At 38.0% G+C, this 18657-nt stretch overlaps 1 protein-coding gene across 1 annotated transcript in view; it reads left to right on the top strand.

The window, feature by feature from the left end:
- Positions 1–4126: 4126 nt before the first annotated feature.
- LOC129414910 (cytosolic sulfotransferase 3) overlaps positions 4127–18657 on the top strand; it is a 31292-nt gene continuing 16761 nt past the window's right edge. The window contains exons 1-3 of the mRNA XM_055169027.2: positions 4127–4270; positions 11633–11768; positions 15126–15254. Of these exons, the coding sequence (XP_055025002.1) occupies positions 4247–4270; positions 11633–11768; positions 15126–15254 (289 nt within the window). The 5' untranslated portion in view covers positions 4127–4246. The remainder of the gene's footprint in view (positions 4271–11632; positions 11769–15125; positions 15255–18657) is intronic.

Genomic DNA, 18657 nt, shown 5'->3' with positions numbered 1-18657 from the left:
AAAGGGACACTTCATTTGCATTAAGCTTTGTATAGTTAGAACCCCAGTCATGTTTTTGAATGGTCATGCATCATTTCCTCAGTTGCCGCTGAGACAGGAGAAATACATATTTTAGTGTTGCACTTCCTTCTTTCAATGATGCAAAAATCATCATATTGCATCATTGAAAGAAGGAAGTGCAATATCTTTGTTGAGGGAGTGAGACTACAGACATCCCTTTTCTTTATCAAATAGGCACCAAATTCTAAATGTATGTTACATTTCGACTGCAAATATGACGCACTTTCAATAAAGATTAATGTTTCTACGGGTGAAATGCCCCTTTAAGTTAGCACTTTTAAATATCTGTTCACTTAAAAACAAATCACTTCTAGTCAGCGACTTAATAGCCACAAACAACCTGGATTTTATGTTTCTAAATGAAACATGGCTAGAAGAAAGCTACAGTGCAACAGTCCTTAATGAAACAGCCCCTCCTAACTTTACTTATATGAGTTTCTGCAGAACTGCTAGGAGGGGTGGAGGTCTTGTTGCTCTTTTTAAAGGTGTCTATCAATGTAAGCAAGTGTCATTTGGGAATTACCCGTCTTTTGAACATCTAGGTATTTTGTTGAAAGGTACCCCACGCATTCTACTGATCATTATTTACAGGCCCCCAAAATACTCTCCAGCATTTGTTGAGGACTTTACAGAACTGTTATCAACGATTTCCTCAGAGTTTGACTGTTTTGCTATTGCTGGAGATTTTAACATTCACATAGATAAGCCAGAAAGCATTATGACAAAAGATGTCACAGCTGTTTTAAATACTTTTGATCTGACTCAACATGTACATGGACCCACACACAATCGTGGACACACTCTAGATTTAATTATCAGTAAGGGTGTAAACATTTCATCAGTTGGTATTAAGGATGTAGCACTGTCTGATCATTTCTGTATTTTCTTTGATATATTAATCTCTCCTACTATTGAAACTAGATCTGTGTCTGTCAAAAAGAGATCCTTAAATGAGAACACCAGTGTGCTATTTATGAAGGCTATATCTTTAACACCAAGCATATCTGCAGACTCTGTTGATTTTCGCCTTGATTCCTTTAATTCGAAAGTTAAGAGTGTAATCGATGATATTGCTCCTGTAAAAGTCAGGAAGAAGAATGGCAGGCAAAAATCACCTTGGAGAAACTCAACAGAGGTGCAGAATATGAAGAGACAATGCAGAAAAGCTGAGCGCATGTGGCGGAAAACAAAACTTGTAGTCCATTATAATATCTATAAAGACAGCCTTCATGCTTTCAGTGTGGAACTAGGCAAAGCTAGACAGACTTTCTTTTCAAATATTATAAACAAAAACATAAATAACACACACACTCTTTTTGCTACTATAGAGAGACTAACAACCCCCCCAAGTCACATTCCAAGTGAAATGCTCTCAGACAGCAAATGTAGTGAGTTTGCTAACTTCTTCTCTGAGAAAATCAATAATATCAGAAAGGTGATCAGCAAATCCTTGAGCTGCGCCGGGGTCAGACAAATCAGACCACAACATCAGAAAGTAGTTACGATGTCTGATTTCGAAGCAGTTGATGGTAAAATTTTGGAAGAAACAGTACAGCATCTTAAAACATCAACCTGTGCCCTTGACACACTCTCAACATCTTTTTTCAAAAGTGTCTTTAACTGTTTAGAAGCAGATCTCCTAAAAGTGGTAAATTCATCACTTAACTCTGGGACTTTTCCAAAGTCCCTTAAAACTGCAGTTGTTAAGCCCCTCCTGAAAAAGAGCAGCCTAGATAACACTGTATTGAGCAACTACAGACCAATCTCAAATCTTCCTTTCATAGGCAAGATCATTGAAAAATTTGTTTTCAATCAGCTGAACAAATTCTTAATTTCTAATGGTTACTTTGACATTTTTCAATCTGGTTTCAGACCACACCACAGTACAGAGACAGCGCTCATAAAGATAATAAATGATATTCGCCTCAATACAGACACAGGCAAACTATCAGTGCTGGTGCTACTCAATCTCAGTGCTGCTTTTGACGCTGTTGATCACAGCATGCTTCTTGACGGACTGGAGAGCTGGGTCGGGCTTTCTGGGGTGGTCCTGAAATGGTTCGGGTCATGCTTAGAAGGGAGAGGTTATTATGTGGGTATGGGTGGCCGTGGATCTGGGTGGACATCCATGACATGCAGAGTCCCGCAAGGCTCAATTCTTGCGCCACTCCTGTTCAACCTGTATATGCTCCCACTAAGCCAAATAATGAGAGAGAACAAAATTGCCTATCACAGTTATGCAGACGACACTCAGATCTACTTAGCTCTATCCCCTAATGACTACAGCCCCATTGACTCCCTGTGCAAATGCATTGATGAAGTTAACAGTTGGATGTGCCAAAACTTTCTTCAGTTAAACAAAGAGAAAACTGAAGTCATTGCATTTGGAAACAAATATGAAGTTCTCAAGGTGAATGCATACCTTGACGCTAGGGGTCAAACAACTAAAAATCAAGTCAGGAACCTTGGGGTGATTCTGGAGTCTGACCTTAGTTTCAGTAGTCATGTCAAAGCAATAACTAAATCAGCATACTATCCTCTCAAAAATATCGCAAGAATTAGATGCTTTGTTTCCAGACAAGACTTAGAGAAACTTGTGCATGCTTTCATCACCAGCAGGGTGGATTATTGTAATGGCCACCTCACTGGCCTTCCCAAAAAGACCATTAGACAGCTCCAGCTCATTCAGAACGCTGCTGCCAGGATTCTGAGCAGAACCAGAAAATATGAACATATCACACCAGTCCTCAGGTCGCTTTAGGATTGATTTTAAAGTATTATTAATGGTATATAAATCACTTAGTGGACTAGGACCTCAATACATTGCTGATATGCTCATTGAATATAAACCCATCAGATCACTCAGATCATTAGGATCACATCAGCTAGAAATACCAAGGGTTCACTCAAAGCAAGGAGAGTCAGCTTTTAGCTATTATGCCAGTCGCAGCTGGAACCAGCTTCCAGAGGAGATCAGATGTGCTCCAACAGTAGCCACATTCAAATCCAGACTCAAAACACATCTGTTTAGCTATGCATTTACTGAATGATCACTATGCTGCGTCCGAACTGATTGCACTATATTATATATGCACTATTTTAATTATTTTCTATTTCTCTTGTTTTTATTCTTATTTTTAACTGTTTTATACTTTTATTCTTGTTTTATTCTTTTTCACACATTTAAACAGTTTTTATTAAAATCACATTTATTTTCTTTTAATTGATATTTTAAATTCATGTATCTTTGATTTTTGTTTTCTCATTTCTATGTAAAGCACTTTGAATGACCTTTGTGTATGAAATGTGCTATACTTGCCTGGCCTTGACATGTAAGAACTTTATTCCGAGAACAGGTGAAGTTATGGGGTCTGTTTTTTTAGCTTTCCTACCCATGAGAGGATTGTTTCATTTATTATTCATTAGATGGTTTTTTTTCTATTATTTGTAAATGCTTGATTTGAATTCTGTCAATTAAATGGAGACGTCTTGGAACTCTTATCAGGGGTTGTGATTCTTTGTTTTACATGTATATGTTCGGCCTGTGGAATCATCTTAATCGGAGATACTAATTTTCAGTGTCTCCCTAGTTCTTTTTCTAAAAGCTAATTTTTCAAAAATATGGGTACCTTCGAAGTAATAACCTTTTTAGCAGGACTTACTAGGGACAAAACTGCTGTGTAAGTATCATGAATCACAAGACTACTCTCAAGTAGCTGATTTACCTTTTCTGCATTATCCATAAAAACCACAACGGCACTATTCATCATAGAAGCCGATTTAATACTTTCATAAATAATAGCCTGTCCGCGCATGAGTGTATGTAAACTAAACTGACCTACTTCAGCCAAATTTACCGGTCACACCGGCAGAAGCTGCCTCCACACAACAAACAAACAAACAAACAATAAAACTCCACCAAACACTGATTCTCTAAACAACTCTACAAAACATCAGCAGAGAAATGTTGAGAGAAGAAAATTTTAGAAAAAAATAAATTAGTAAAGTCACAATCACTACGCCCACTCCCAACACACACATGCAGAGAGAGAGAGAGAGGGAGGGAGGGAGAGAAATATGAACTGTGAACTGTAAACATAAGAACAGAATGTAGTTGAATGCGGAAGAGTTTTCAGCAGAAAGATTTGATGAGAACAGAAGATCAGAGCTATAAGACTTCATCATAATGGAAACCCCTGACATGTCCTCAGTGAGTAAAATAAAAACTGTTTAATGATAGCGAGATTTTAAGAAGGATGTTTAAATGCATTTTATAGAAATACAGTTATATTGTCAGTATCTAACATTTGATATCATTCATCTGACCATATAAATACTAATGACTTATACTATTTAACATGAGATTAATTACATAATGAATGAATAAATATCAATACATTGAATAAATTGAATGTTAACATTTAAGTATTGTCAGGGCCTGTTTACACGAGAACGCTTGAGGGTGAAAACGTAAAAATATTTTATCGGATGTGCCTTTTGTTTACACGGCGACGGCGTTTTGGGGGCTTAAAAACGCGAAAAAGTGAAACCACCCTTAGAGTGGAAATCTTAAAAACGATCTACCGTTGCGTTCTCGTCTAAAGAGTAAAAACGCAAAAGTCTGCTCACGGTGGCTCTCGTCGCGTACGCGTTTACGTCACAGGCATGCGCCAGTTCAGGAAAATAACAACAAACATAGCAGATTATTTCCATACGTCGGACCTTCAAGTTGCCATAGCAGCTCTGATAAATATAAAAGTCTTTCCAGCAGTTGTACGAATTATTCACAGCAAGTATTACTGATCAGAGAAGGCGCATTAATTACCTCAGTGAAACTGTTGATGCGCCAATTCGTCGGAGGCAAACCAGACGGCTTTGGACGAGACCTGGGAGAACCAGGAAGAAGGTTGTACGCAGGCACACGGACTTGGTGTTGTTGTGTCTCAGTGCTTCATATTGCCACCTAGCCGCCTGGAGTGCATACTACATCGAATATCACACACTTTTGCGTCACCATATGCACGCAGATTTCCCCTCAAAATGCTCGTATAAACGCAGAATAAAAAGTGATAACGCCACTTTTGCGGTTTCTTTTCAGATTGTTTCCATGTAAACGTAGCCTTAGTCTCTTCAAATGTACACTCTCAAAACATTTGGGTTGTTTTGTAACCCAACGTTGAGTTCCAAGACGTCTCCATTTAATTGACAGAACCAACCCAACTCTAGGTTATTTTAACCCAGTGCTTCTCAAATAGTGGGGTGGGACCCCCAGGGGGGGCTCGAAGCGACATCGGGGGGGCGTGCGAGACCCCTGGGAAAATACTTTTTCAGGAAGTGATTTTTTTGCACCGTCACTTAAAGACATTACACCCCAATCACGCTGATAAGCCGCTTGAGTTTTTTATTATTATTTATTGATTATATTTAATTTAATTTTCAGTATCAAATGGTCAAAAAATATTATACTTTAAATAAGGATTGATTTTTTTTTCAGGCAAATTGATGCATTTAATCTTTTCTGTTACAGACTAAAAAACAATGTTAATAAAGTTATTCTTTGTTGTAAGTGGGTTGATATTTCTTTTTTGTGTTTTCTTTAATGTTAATAAGGATACATTGTTTTGCAGATGTGTAATTTTATAGACAAATTATACTATTACAGTCGCGGCGGAGAGTTGGGGGGGCGCGAAATGTTTACTTCTTCCTGGGGGGGGGGGCATGACAGAAAATAATTGAGAAGCACTGTTTTAACCTAACAAGTTGGGTTGTCATCAACCACTGGACCATGGCACGTTTCATTGTCCTCTAGAAGACTCACAATGACTGTATCTGCAAATTTTAAAAACTACCTATTTTTATGTTTACTTAAACAACCATTTGTGTATAAAATATACGATGGAGGAGACAAAACACATCCCTTGGGAGAACCTGTAGATGTTGTCAGGGGGGCTGAAAGACACCCATTTACTCTCACTCTCTAAGTTCATTCGGTTAAAAAATCGAACGCCTGGGATACACTGCAGGATTTTTGCACTCCTATAAGTGAATTACCTTATTACACTGTGCGACATGGATTGTTTAAACTCGGGTACTTATACTGTACGATGATGACACGGAAGCTTCGGCGGCTGCATCATACGTTAGCGTAACGTCAACAGCATGTGCTCATCGTAAACAAATACCAGTATGCAGATCGTAGCAGAAAACACATTGTGCGTTGCTGAATTTATGACACTGTCAGAAAACTGTCGTAGGCTATCTTTGGACACAAGACCTGGAAAACGGCCGTCTTTGAACCTCTCTTACTATACGACATAGGACCACGAATGAAGAGCCACGATCACAGAAGTCGTGACGATTGTTTCACGATGGCAATCTTTCGTCTGGGACAGCCAATAATCGTGCAGTGTATCCCGGGCTTTAGACCCAACCTACCAAGTTAAGATTTTCTCAGTACTCAAAGCGCTTTACATATGAATGGGGGAATCTCCTCAACCACCACCGATGTGCAGCATCCACCTGGATGATGCGACGGCAGCCATATTGCACCAGAATGCCCACCACACACCAGCTTATTAGTGGAGAGGAGATCGAGTGATATAGCCAATTAGTATGAGGGATGATTAGTAGGCCAATGGGCTAGTTTGGCCAGGATGCCGGGGCACACCCCTACTAATTTTCAAAGGACATTCTGGGATTTTTAATGACCACAGAGAGTCAGGACCTCGGTTTAACGTCTCATTCAAAGGACGGTGCTTTTTTTGACAGTATAGTGTCCCCATCACTATACTGGGCTGTTAGGACCCACACAGACCACAGGGTGAGCACCCCCTGCGGGTCTCACTAACACCTCTACCAGCAGCAACCTGATTTTTCCCAGGTGGTTTCCCATCCAAGTACTGACTAGGCTCAGCCCTGCTTAGCTTCAGTGGGCAAGCTGTCTTGGGCTACAGGGTGATATGGCTGCTGCTAGAAAGTTAGTAATTAACTTATCTGGTAAAATATGGGGTTGTAGGTAATTAAAAGCAGATGAAAAGTCTATGAATAAGAGCATAACGTGAGTTTTGCTACCCTCCAGGTGCTTTAATACCATGTTTAGTAAAGTTAATGTAGCATCTTTGACACCTCGCCTTGTTCTATATGCGAACTGAAGAGGGTTTAACAGATCTTTAGTTTTATGTAATAATTCTTCTTACTAATTTCTCATAGCATTTCATTATAAGGGATGTTAATGCTATCGGCCTAAGGTTAATGTTACAGCATGTGTGGTTTTCGGCACTGGCACTAGAGTGCCTTCCTTCCAAAGTTTTGGAACTCTCTGGAGGGCAAATGTTCTTTGAAAGATATTACAAATCACTGGCACCAATTGTTCTGCACAGACCTTAATTACCCCCCCCCCCCATTTTATCTGGACCAGGGCTTTTTCTCGCATTACAACCCTTAAAGACTTTCATTACAGACAATTAATCAAAAAAAATTATAAGCACAAGCATGACTGGACCAGATTCAGGCACATCAAATCATAAATAAAACTTGTTTAAGTCCTCTGCCAGCTGTTTAAGTCATACTCAGGTAATTGAACTTTCTTGGTCTCACACTCCTTAGTTCCAATTATAAGCGTAATTTCCCTCCAAACAGAACACAAATTGTTCATACAATATACTCTTTGTTAATGCCAATAGCTCAGATTCATAGTAATTTCAGATTCTGCCACATCACTCTACCTGGCAGTAAGCCCAATTATCAGATTTTGCAACAACCTGCATACTTGCCCTTATTACTTAAAATATGCCAATAAAGCATTGGCTATATTATGTAACAAATAAAGGGTTGGACATTAACGTTTGTCCCTAAAGTTAATGTTTTAGTTGGGCGAGTGAAAGACAATTTTTAACTCTATTCCTACTTGTAAACATGATTTACTCCCCCCAAGCCATCGGAGTTGCATACGTTCATCATTTTTCAAACAAACACATTTTCAGTTATTTTAGAGAATGTTTTAGATATTTCAGTTAATCAAAGTAAAGTTACAGGGTCTACCCCTTCAAGTACAAAAAAGGTGCATCCATCCTTCACAAAATAAATCCAAACGGCTCCACGATGTTAAACAAAGGCCTTCTGAGGGTAATCTGCGTGGTGTTGTTGTAGAAATATCCATATTTAAAACTTTATAAACGAAAATAACTAGCTTCTGGTGACGCGTCTGTGTGGGGGAGGAGTTCTCTCTGGGGAAGAAGAACAATGGCATCCAGTGGATGCGCCTGGAACTTTTGCGACTTCACTTAATTAAATTTAAAAATTGGCACTATAGACGGGTTGTCCAGGAGGCAGAAGCCGATACGCTACTGCAACAACCTTAATTATTGAAGCGTTCTTTATTGTTTGTATATAAATAAAACTTGATTTTAGTTGGATCTGTTTTTCTGTCTTTATTTTTGCAGTGTTACTGTGATACATGTATGAATTATAATGTTAGGTTAGTAACGTAATAGTCGCATCTACTGGTATGTTAACATCAGGCACCCAGCACTGACTCTGTTGGTGCTATTTTCCACGCAACAACTCCTTGGCATTTTGACTTACAGACACCGCTACTAGCCTACAACACAATGCACGTCTCTTCTTTCTGCCTCTCGGTTGCGCGCGCAGTTAACCAGAGAAAGTAATATTGAGAAATGGCTATATGTATCTATTAAGTTGGCTCTGCTTCAAAATTTCCCAACATCTAACCCAACGAGTTGTGTTACACAAAAACTAACCAACACTGATAAAACAACCCAACAAAATAACTGGCTCAACCCAGCAGTTGGGTTGAAAAAACCACCCAACGTTTTTTAGAGTCTATACTCTAATGATATTGTTGTTTGATATTGCATATGCATTTTAAAATAGCTTGTTAATGTGTTTTTTTATCTGACAGCAATTTAATTTCTATTAGGATTCCTTAATCATGGTATTATTTGCTTATTTTTTATATGGACATAGAACAACATTTAAAAACATTGGCTTCTATGTTTGCAAGGTGCTGTACAATTTTTTAAATGTAGCTTTTTAATACCCTTTGATTAAGACCTTAACAAGCATTTTTCTCCAGATTATAAAAACCTTAATCTAAAATGACATTATATAACCCAGTGGTTCTCAACACCTGGAGTCCCACTGCTCTGCACATTTTGTATGTCTCTCTTATCTCACAGATTCAGTTCAGTTCATGTAGATCTCTGCTGATATCTGAACTGATGATTTGAATCAAGTGTGTAAAATAGGGGAGACTTTCAAAATGTGCAAAGCAGTGGGGCTCCAAGAATAGAAACACTGATATAACTATACTTTTACTTAAACAGGCCATAGTACACTGCTTATCAGCAAAACATGTTATCTGTAATTACTCATTAATGCATGATCATGACAGCGTGAACTTTTATAATACTATAAAATTTGTCATGAAAACAAGCTGCAGTGTTTTTAGCAAATCATTCATGGGGTACAGCGCTGAAGCACCTGTCTATGACAGAATTAAACTACATTTAAATTTGTATATGGGTCATTACAGAACTGCTTTAAAGTCAGAGTTGGAGACCTCTTGAAAAAAAATCAGACAAATTTTGCATGTATTCAAATGGTATAATAGGTACACATTTCTAGTAATTGTGCAGTTAATGCACATATTTTTCAGAGAAGTTCAGAGAGTTTTTGAATATTCTTCCTCTCCCCAAATTGCGTAACTCCGTATCAGAAAATGACCAACCTAAACCCACATGTTATATTGTGCACTTCTTAGAGTCATGGGGATTACTTTTGTTTTGTATTCATCAGCTTTTTGAACTCTCAAAGTGGCGGAAACCATTAAAGGTGGAAAAGAGGATGTTTGTTTAATACAGTTTTGCAATATTACTTGAAACTGTCTTTACTAAATGATAAAAGACTGAAAGGTGCACTGAAAGTAATAAAATTAATATATGTCATCTGTGCATAAGGTAGGGCCTTAAAAACATCAGCCAATCGTTGACGCAATCATCATGTCAACGATTGGCCCTCTGGCTTGTCAATCACTGCCATTACGTTCCTTGTGAGAGACGTGCACGCTCCAGTAACTTTACACGAGTAACGCATGCGCATAGCGCATGAAACTCCGTCTTTAGTTTCGGTTTGTTTGCATTGTTGCTCCTGCTTTCCTCCTCGAATTTGCACCATGGAAGAGAAAAAACCCGAAGGAAGACGTAAAAGAAAGACTTTTTAAGTCACTGAGAAGAGAAGAAAATTGTCAGAAGAACGTAATCTAACCAGAGTCATTATTGGAGAAACATTTCAACGCTAGAGAGCAATGAAGGGAGAGAGAGGTGTCAAGACAGACGCGCAGTTCGCAAAAATTCTTCATTCTTTGTGGAATAATTATTGTTGTACTGTTATTCAGGTATATCGACATTGTTCTTGTACTGTAGTTGTAAGGCAGTGACCAGTCTGCTACATGCTTGTTGAAATGGGAGTAGCGTCAACTGATCTAACTTTACTTCTTATGTGTTTATTATCATATCATTTCACGTAATGAATCCACTGACGCGACACAGCATATGCTAGTGGTAAACAAACACTCGTGTTCAAATACTCGTGCACGAGTTTTGGAAGGCGTTTTCTAGATGAGCTGTGAAGGAGGGAGGCTGTTCTTACTCATGCACTTATTTAAAAAACTCAGTAACGGGCTTTGAATTCTCAGTCGGCGGAAACATCCTCTTTTGCGCCTTTAACCTGCATTATATGAATCACAGAACACTGGGGTTTCTTTATTTTTCTACTGAAGGAAAAATGTCACCAATATATCAGATGGCCTGAGAGTAAATACATAAGGGAGAGTATCCCTTTAATAAACTTGACTGTCTTTCTCTGCAAAACCCTCTAAGCGCATTGAAAGCATTTTTGGCCAAAAATGCCACTTTTTTGGACAAGACAGAGTAAACAGTTGTAAAATATTAGAAATGTTGAAAATGATGAAGGTCAGAATGTAAAAATGAAGAAACTGAAACACACATTAAAGGATTTGGTTAATATCATTATATAATTTTTGATGGAGGTTGTGTTTAGCTGCTGAGCTCCTTATATTTTTTTCAAAACATACTAAAAACTTGATGCATGACCTGCTTATTAACTAATTTTTGAAAGTTGCCAGTCAGCGTCAGCATTTATTATGATTTTCACAAAAGTTTAATGCCTTACGGAAATGTTCTTCTTTAAATATACAAACATACAATATATCAAACGAAAGAACAGACCCTCTGTTTTTAAATAAACAGACAAACAAGGTTTCATCCTATCTTCTTTTGTTTTATATGGTGGGTAAGAGTGCCAACTAGTGCATAATAACGGAAATATGGATTGACATAAAAACTTGTCTTTGGCAGGAAAGTGTTAAGAATATTCATCAATGGCAGGGAAAGAGTTAATCAATTATTAAATGGTGTATAATAGATTTAATATTTTTTTATTGTCAGATCAAAACACACCTAGTTTTTGTCAGTGATAATTCATTAATTGATTATTAATTGAAACTGATCTAATTAGTTTCCTTTTATTACAGCTGATGCCACCTCGGCCTGAACTATTTGATTTTGAGGGCATTTCTATGTCCCACTACTTTACTGACAATTGGGAAAATGTGAAGAACTTCCAAGCGAGACCAGATGACATCCTAATCGCCACTTACCCTAAAGCAGGTGAGTGTACTGTACTGAATGAAATTATTTAGTGTAGCTGAAGTAATTGTGCTTAGTATACGGCTAATCTTCTGACTAATGCAACAAAAAATCCTAGAGCGCTGTAGCTTAAGGGCTTACATCAAACCTAAAACACTCTAGAGCACCTTAGTATTTAATAATAATCTAAAAAAAATTCTGTTGAAGTCTTATGACCAGAAAGTGTTTGTCCAATCATCTTCTCTCATTGGTTTTGCACCAGTCTATATCATGCTATGTATCGTCTCAACTGATCAACAGATGATGCCATTTCCACCACCTGCCATATGGCCATCACCCACCTGGACATAAAGGGCACATATTTATGAATGTTGTTTATAGATTTCAGGACTCACCCCAGTCATTAATTTCCATCTGATTTAAAAGATCTTTAGATGTTTGAACCAAGAGATACTGTATAAATAGGTGTATATATTTCCAGACTATATTAAAATGCTTTAATTAAAAATACGGTTTCATTGGACGCACGTGCAGTGACGCGATTAAGCATCTGAACAGAACTTTACTTCCAGTCTCTGTTTAATGGTCTGACTAGTTGCTAAACTGAACTCTTGAACAAATACCTCGTTGAAAATAACAAGTGTTTTAGTTTCCTAAAGATTAGGGAAGACGGCGATCATGGATTACCGCTATTTGATATGAAGTTTGGAATATGCTTCAGTTATATTTAGAACTAAGCTAATCTACGTGTTGTTTATTTAGCTTGTTATCAGAAAAAAGTTCTCTAAAATGACTCTTTTGTTGATTCTTTTTGGAGTTTGTTCCACGAAAGCCATATATTTATGTTGTTACTGCTAAAAACCGTCTAAAGACCTGAAGTTGTTAGGCAGTGATTCTGTTACTGTTGTTATGCTGTAGCTTTACTTGTGTTCAGCAAATGCTCTGTCTGCGTGCAACCGCAATCTTTACAGAACAAATGAACACACGGCACATACATGGCCACTTTGCTGTCATGTTTAGTATAGTTTTTAATAGTCCAATTCTTTAACTCGTTCACCGCCAGCCTTTTTGAGAAAAGTTGCCCACCTGAATTTTTGTGATTTTAACAAAATTTTCACAAAATTCCTTGCAGGAAAAATCATTTTCTATAAATATATAAACATAGAAACTATATAAAGTTAAAGAACACACCCTCTGCTTTCAAACAAACAATAAACAAACAAACAAACAAACAAAATGGGGAAAAACGTTTCATTATATATTTTTCTACTTAATTTAACCACTGAAATATGGATATTTCTCTTCAAAAATACAACATTTTGAGCAAAAAGCTTAAAAAATCGTGTTTTTGTAAAGGAATTTATGTTAGAGATCAGACTCAGAATGACTATCAAACATAAAGGCAGTTAAAAAAAATCGTTAACTCTTTTTAACTTCCGTTTTTGATAAATTCGATTTGGCGGTATTACACTTTCACTTTGAATTTCGTCCAAAAAGGCATATTTATTAGTTAAATATGAACTCATAAATGACGAGATAACTCGTCAATGGCGGTGAATGAGTTAATATAAGTATCCCTGCCAAGTTACATCGACAGAATCATTAAACATTCCACACAGTAGTCCGTAAGCTTTCCTTTCCCATTGAAAAGCACCCTCACTCTGGCCCAAACCCAGGAAATACCTACTTTCACTAAAAGGGTTTTAGTATAGGCATAAGCTATGGTATTATTAGAAAGAAGACACTTTGAGCTTCATTTAACATCTTTTTAATACTAAAAATCTTAATGATGAATATGTGTGTGAAGCCTAGAAATGCAATGATGCCAAAGCCACACGTCTAAAGAAGTTATGTTTCACGTTTGAGGTCAATAAGCCCAAAAATTTGGTTCTTGAAAGGGTTTTTGTAAGACTAGTGCCTTTTCTAAGTGCCAGTCAGCCCCAACATAAAACACTTTTGTTTACATGCATACACGTTCGTTCTTCTTATTATTTATCCTTATGTTAGCATATTAAATACAGTTTCCACACCAGAAAATAAAACATCACACAAAGATGATTGGATTCGTTATCTAATTGGCTACACGGTCTGTCTATCAATATTTTCCATGAAGTCATTGGAGGAACAAGCGAGTCAAATGGCGTTACGGTTTTTGACAGCGCTGTTTGGATATTATGTATTATACTCCCGCCTACTTTCAGAAACAAAGTTTGAACGCTGGTTTGAAGGTGAGTGTAATCTCATATACAGTGTTACGATGTAAATAGTCCTCAGATTGTATATTATATTCTATTATATATATTCATGCGAAATCTGATGTAAACAATGGACAATATATCTATATTTCACGGGTTATACGCATTTGTGGACAAAATGGTCATTGGATGTATTCTATAAGACGGCTTTCATGAGTTATTCACACATCTAAAAAAAGACTGGAATCTATTTGCGATCGTTATATCAACACAAAGGTAAGAAGTCGCGTTTATTTTTGCATGCTGTCATCTGGACTTCTGTAACAAAATACTACATTTATGATTGCTAGAGCATCTGTATCTCAAAACAGAGACCAGACACTGATGCTAAACCCGTAGACCTTTTAAACGATGTATAGTAATGTTAAAGGACAAGTTCGGTATTTTACACTTAAAGCCCTGTTTTCAGATTATTTCAAAATACGCATTCCAACAGGTTTTATCGTAGTTTTTGCCAACTCCATTGACTTGTATTAGATGTGCTGTTAGGTACGGTATTACTCCGCGCCGGGAACTTTGTTTCTATTCTTGCAATTGGCAATGGAGGATTAGCGCCACCACCTGGGCTGGAGTGTCTATTATTCAAGCTTTAAGCGGAAGAATGTACGGGTGTGAGGCGTTTGGAAAAAAAGGTCCACAAGTTAACAACGAATGCTAAAACAGCTGTTGGAAAGCATCTTTTGCAGTGATTTTTATGTGAGCATATCAGTGAACACCCCTGACCACTCGGTGAGTTTCACGTCTTTGTAAACGAAAGTTTAATGCATTTTAGGAAGGATTGTCCCAGTGCACCATTAAACCCATTGTAGAGGTGTGAGGCGAAACACAAACACCCGAAAATTCTCAGGGCAGCCGCATATGTCGAAATTTCAGTCAAAACCGTTCCATTTCACCATAAACAATCTGAAAACAGGGCTTTAAGTGTAAAATACCGAACTTGTCCTTTAATATTATTAATGTTTGTAGACAGTAGGCTATATTGTAAGCAGCATTAAAAAACTGACGTCAGCCCGCCCCCGAGCTAGTGCACGTCAAGAGGTTTATAACAGGTATGACTATCAGATTCTCAAGACTTTCTCTCTCTCTCTCTCTCTCTCTCTCTCTCTCTCTCTTGTTCCACTAGGTACCACCTGGGTTTCTTATATATTGGACCTTCTGTATTTTGGTAATGATGATCCAGATCGCCAGACTTCACAGCCGATCTACACGAGGGTGCCATTCCTGGAGTCATGCTTTCAATTTATTCCAACAGGTCAGAGATCACAGTATAATTCACTTTACAAGTTAAAGGGAAAATAAAAATATTTTCTCATCCTCATGTTGTTCTAAACCTGTATGAGTTTCTTTATTCTGTTGAACACACAAAAAATATATTTTGATAAATGATGGTGACCACAAAACCACTACAGAAGTCAACGGGTGCAGTTAATTGTCCATCATCATTCAGGTTTTTAGTTTTACCCCTTTTTTGGTAGCATGTGGTTTTCCTAAAACAGATGTACTGGTCCATGTAAAGTTACTAGACAAATGTGCCTTTTAATTTTATGTCTCCAAGGTCCCTCTTAAAATATTTCTCATTACATAACAAATATTCTAGCTAATTTAGCTAAACTTATGAACATTAACCCAATATAATTGCAGTTCAGCTTATACAGAATGAGAAAGCTAATGAAAAAAGCCATATTCATAGGATAAAAATTAAAGCTATGCTGAGTACAATAAGTTACTGAGTTAAAATTTTAAAATGGTAAATAAAATGGCTAGTAAAAAAATAAAGGTACTGTCTGACTGTAAATTTGTCTAAGTGGACCTTTGTAGAGTATTTTTATGGGGCAGGATGTTACAACTTCTGTTGTCTTCTTTGTGTGTGTGTGTGTGTGTGTGTGGGGGGGGTTATAAAACATAAACAGTTGCTGATCATCCAGGTAACTATGGAATAATCTGTAAAACTAGCCTGTCTTATAGGCAGCGAGTAATCTCGAGAGCGACGGAACCAGAAGGTATAAAATAAAGGCATCATAAGTGCATTACAGCTTTCTGTCATTCAGCGAGCGTTCTATGTAAAAATTGTCTGTCAAAATTGTGTGACAAAACCAGGCTTGTGCACAATTCAGAATTGGCCTCCATTCAATTCATGAATTTTAATTTGAATTGAATTGACCCTGCCCTACAGGAAGTTACATTTGAATTGGAAAGACAGAAAGTGGAATTAAATTCATGGCAATTCAAAGAAATTCCACAGTCACACAACATAAAGAATCTCACATACATTCAGTGTGAGGAAAGTTACTTCGGAAATGTAATTGCTTTAGTAACTAATAGATTTACACATTTTACCTCAGTAATACAACTAAATAAAAACTGTGTGTTTTGTTGCTATATTTGTACGTATACTGCTGTCTACATAAATAATTGCCTTTAAGGACAATAGAAAGTTGAATTAACATTAATTTTGTAATTGTATAACATAATCCCATTACATGTAACTACTCACTTTTCAACTTTGATCTTGCATTAAGCAAGCAAAGGCAGAGGATCCAAGTACAACATTTAATAAACATAAATCCAAACAGGAAGGTACACAAAAAGTCATGTTAAAGGGGGATTGACGGACAGCAAACGTGAACATTAAAGTCACCCACCAATAAGAAGTGATCATAATTTGTAACAATATAGTTCAGTGAGGTGCTGTATAAAGTCCGTGGTCGAGTGTGGAGGACCAACCTGATCTCACGAATTTCCGTGTCATAGTCACGGAATTTTGTGCTCATTTTTCCGTGGCATTCTCACGGATCTCCGCATTTTCCCGTGGCCATGCTACAGACTCTTTTTCCGTGGCATTCTCACGGATTAGTTACTCAACTGTTTTGTCTTATTTTCTTACCATTTTTGCTTCGGTTTAGGGTCAGATTTACATGAAATGACATCCCTAACCAATAACTCTAACCCCAATGCCAGGCGACAATTGTTTAAAGTTTAGAAAATAAAAAACGAATAAATCAGAAAAAATAGTATAAACCAATAGTTAAAGTGACATAATAACACAAACACCAAAGCCGTTTCTTAATACCAAGTACGCCAAACTCGGACCTGTGTCCTTCGTAGTTCGAACTTGCAAGTTCAGACTCGGAAGAATGAACTCCTGACGCGAAATGCATTATGACGAACTTCGCTGTCATAAGTCCACACAAGTCTCCTCTGATGCATCCTCGATAAAATGGGCGGATCAAGAACACATCCGGGGATTTTATGTGAACTTGGGCTTCGTGCGAACTTTGAATTGGAACAGTACTTGGGCCGCGACTGATGACAAGAACGCATATTGAGAAACGGCTCAAATCTAACCCTAAACCGAAGCGAAAATGGTAAGAAAATAGGACAAAAAAGTTTAGTAACTAATCCGTGAGAATGCCACGGAAAAAGACAGTCCGTAGCAGGGCCACGGGAAAATGCGGAGATCCGTGAGAATGCCACGGAAAAATGAGCACAAAATTCCGTGACTATGCCACGGAAATTCGTGAGATCAGGTTGGTCCTCCACACTCGACCACGGACTTTATACAGCACCTCACTGAACTATATTGTTACAAATTATGATCACTTCTTATTGGTGGGTGACTTTAATGTTCACGTTTGCTGTCCGGCAATCCCCCTTTAACATGACTTTTTTTGTAAATAGGAAAAAGCAGTTGAGTAACCAATCCGTGAGAATGCCACGGAAAAAGACAGTCCGCAGCAGGGCCACGGAAAAATGCGGAGATCCGTGAGAATGCCACGGAAAAACGAGCACAAAACTCCGTGACCATCCCACGGAACTTTGTGAGATCATGTTGTGAGGACGATAAATCACCCCTAGACAAACCAGACCATTCCAGTCTAAATAAAGTATCTAAGCTTCAAAGCTGGTAAAGATCATTACTGGAATCAAACGACAGCGTGCAGAGAGAGAACTCTTTAGAATGGTAAGTATGACACGTCTGCATCCCCTCGGACGAGGCGAGTTAAAAAATTTACAGTCAACAGGGGTCAATTCAGAAAATGGCTTTAGATCACATATGATAAAGATAAAATCCAGGTTGTAAGAAGAGTATAAGTAGTTCAATAAAAAAGTCTTATTCACCAACAAACGGGAATTTAATAATGCCATCTTTAGTGAGGAGATTGTAACAGGGGATAAGGACACTCTCTTCAGCGCATGTAGATTCCTGTGAGTAACTCCCTGACAACAGGAGCCGAGACCAATTTGGTGGAGGCCGGCACGGGAAGCAAGGCTTGGGTGTGAGGGCAAAACATGAAGAAGGCACCGGTAAGCCATATCCAGCGGGTGCCAGAGCGCATAGCCACCGTGCCTTGGTTCATAGGGAGGATCCGAGAGAAAGTTTGCCAGCAGATGAGCTTTCAGCTTCATGATGTAAACCTTCACGGTTAACCCGCTTTCTCCTCCGCTTTCTCAGGGAGACGGTGAGAGGCCAACGGCAGATACATTCCGGTAATGCCGGTTTGAGCGACTCATGTGTGTAGTTAAAAAAGCAGTGCAACTCGAAGATATTTGGGTTTGTAAGTGATTTTCCAAAAGTGCCTAGCGGTCGTAGGTTAAAAGCATGTCTCATTCACAAGGCTACAATATGTGAAGAACACTGGCTCGGTAATGCAGCT

The sequence above is a fragment of the Misgurnus anguillicaudatus genome, chromosome 5 (genome assembly GCF_027580225.2).
Source record: "Misgurnus anguillicaudatus chromosome 5, ASM2758022v2, whole genome shotgun sequence".
NCBI lineage: Eukaryota > Metazoa > Chordata > Actinopteri > Cypriniformes > Cobitidae > Misgurnus > Misgurnus anguillicaudatus.
This window is presented reverse-complemented; position numbering and strand designations above follow the sequence as displayed.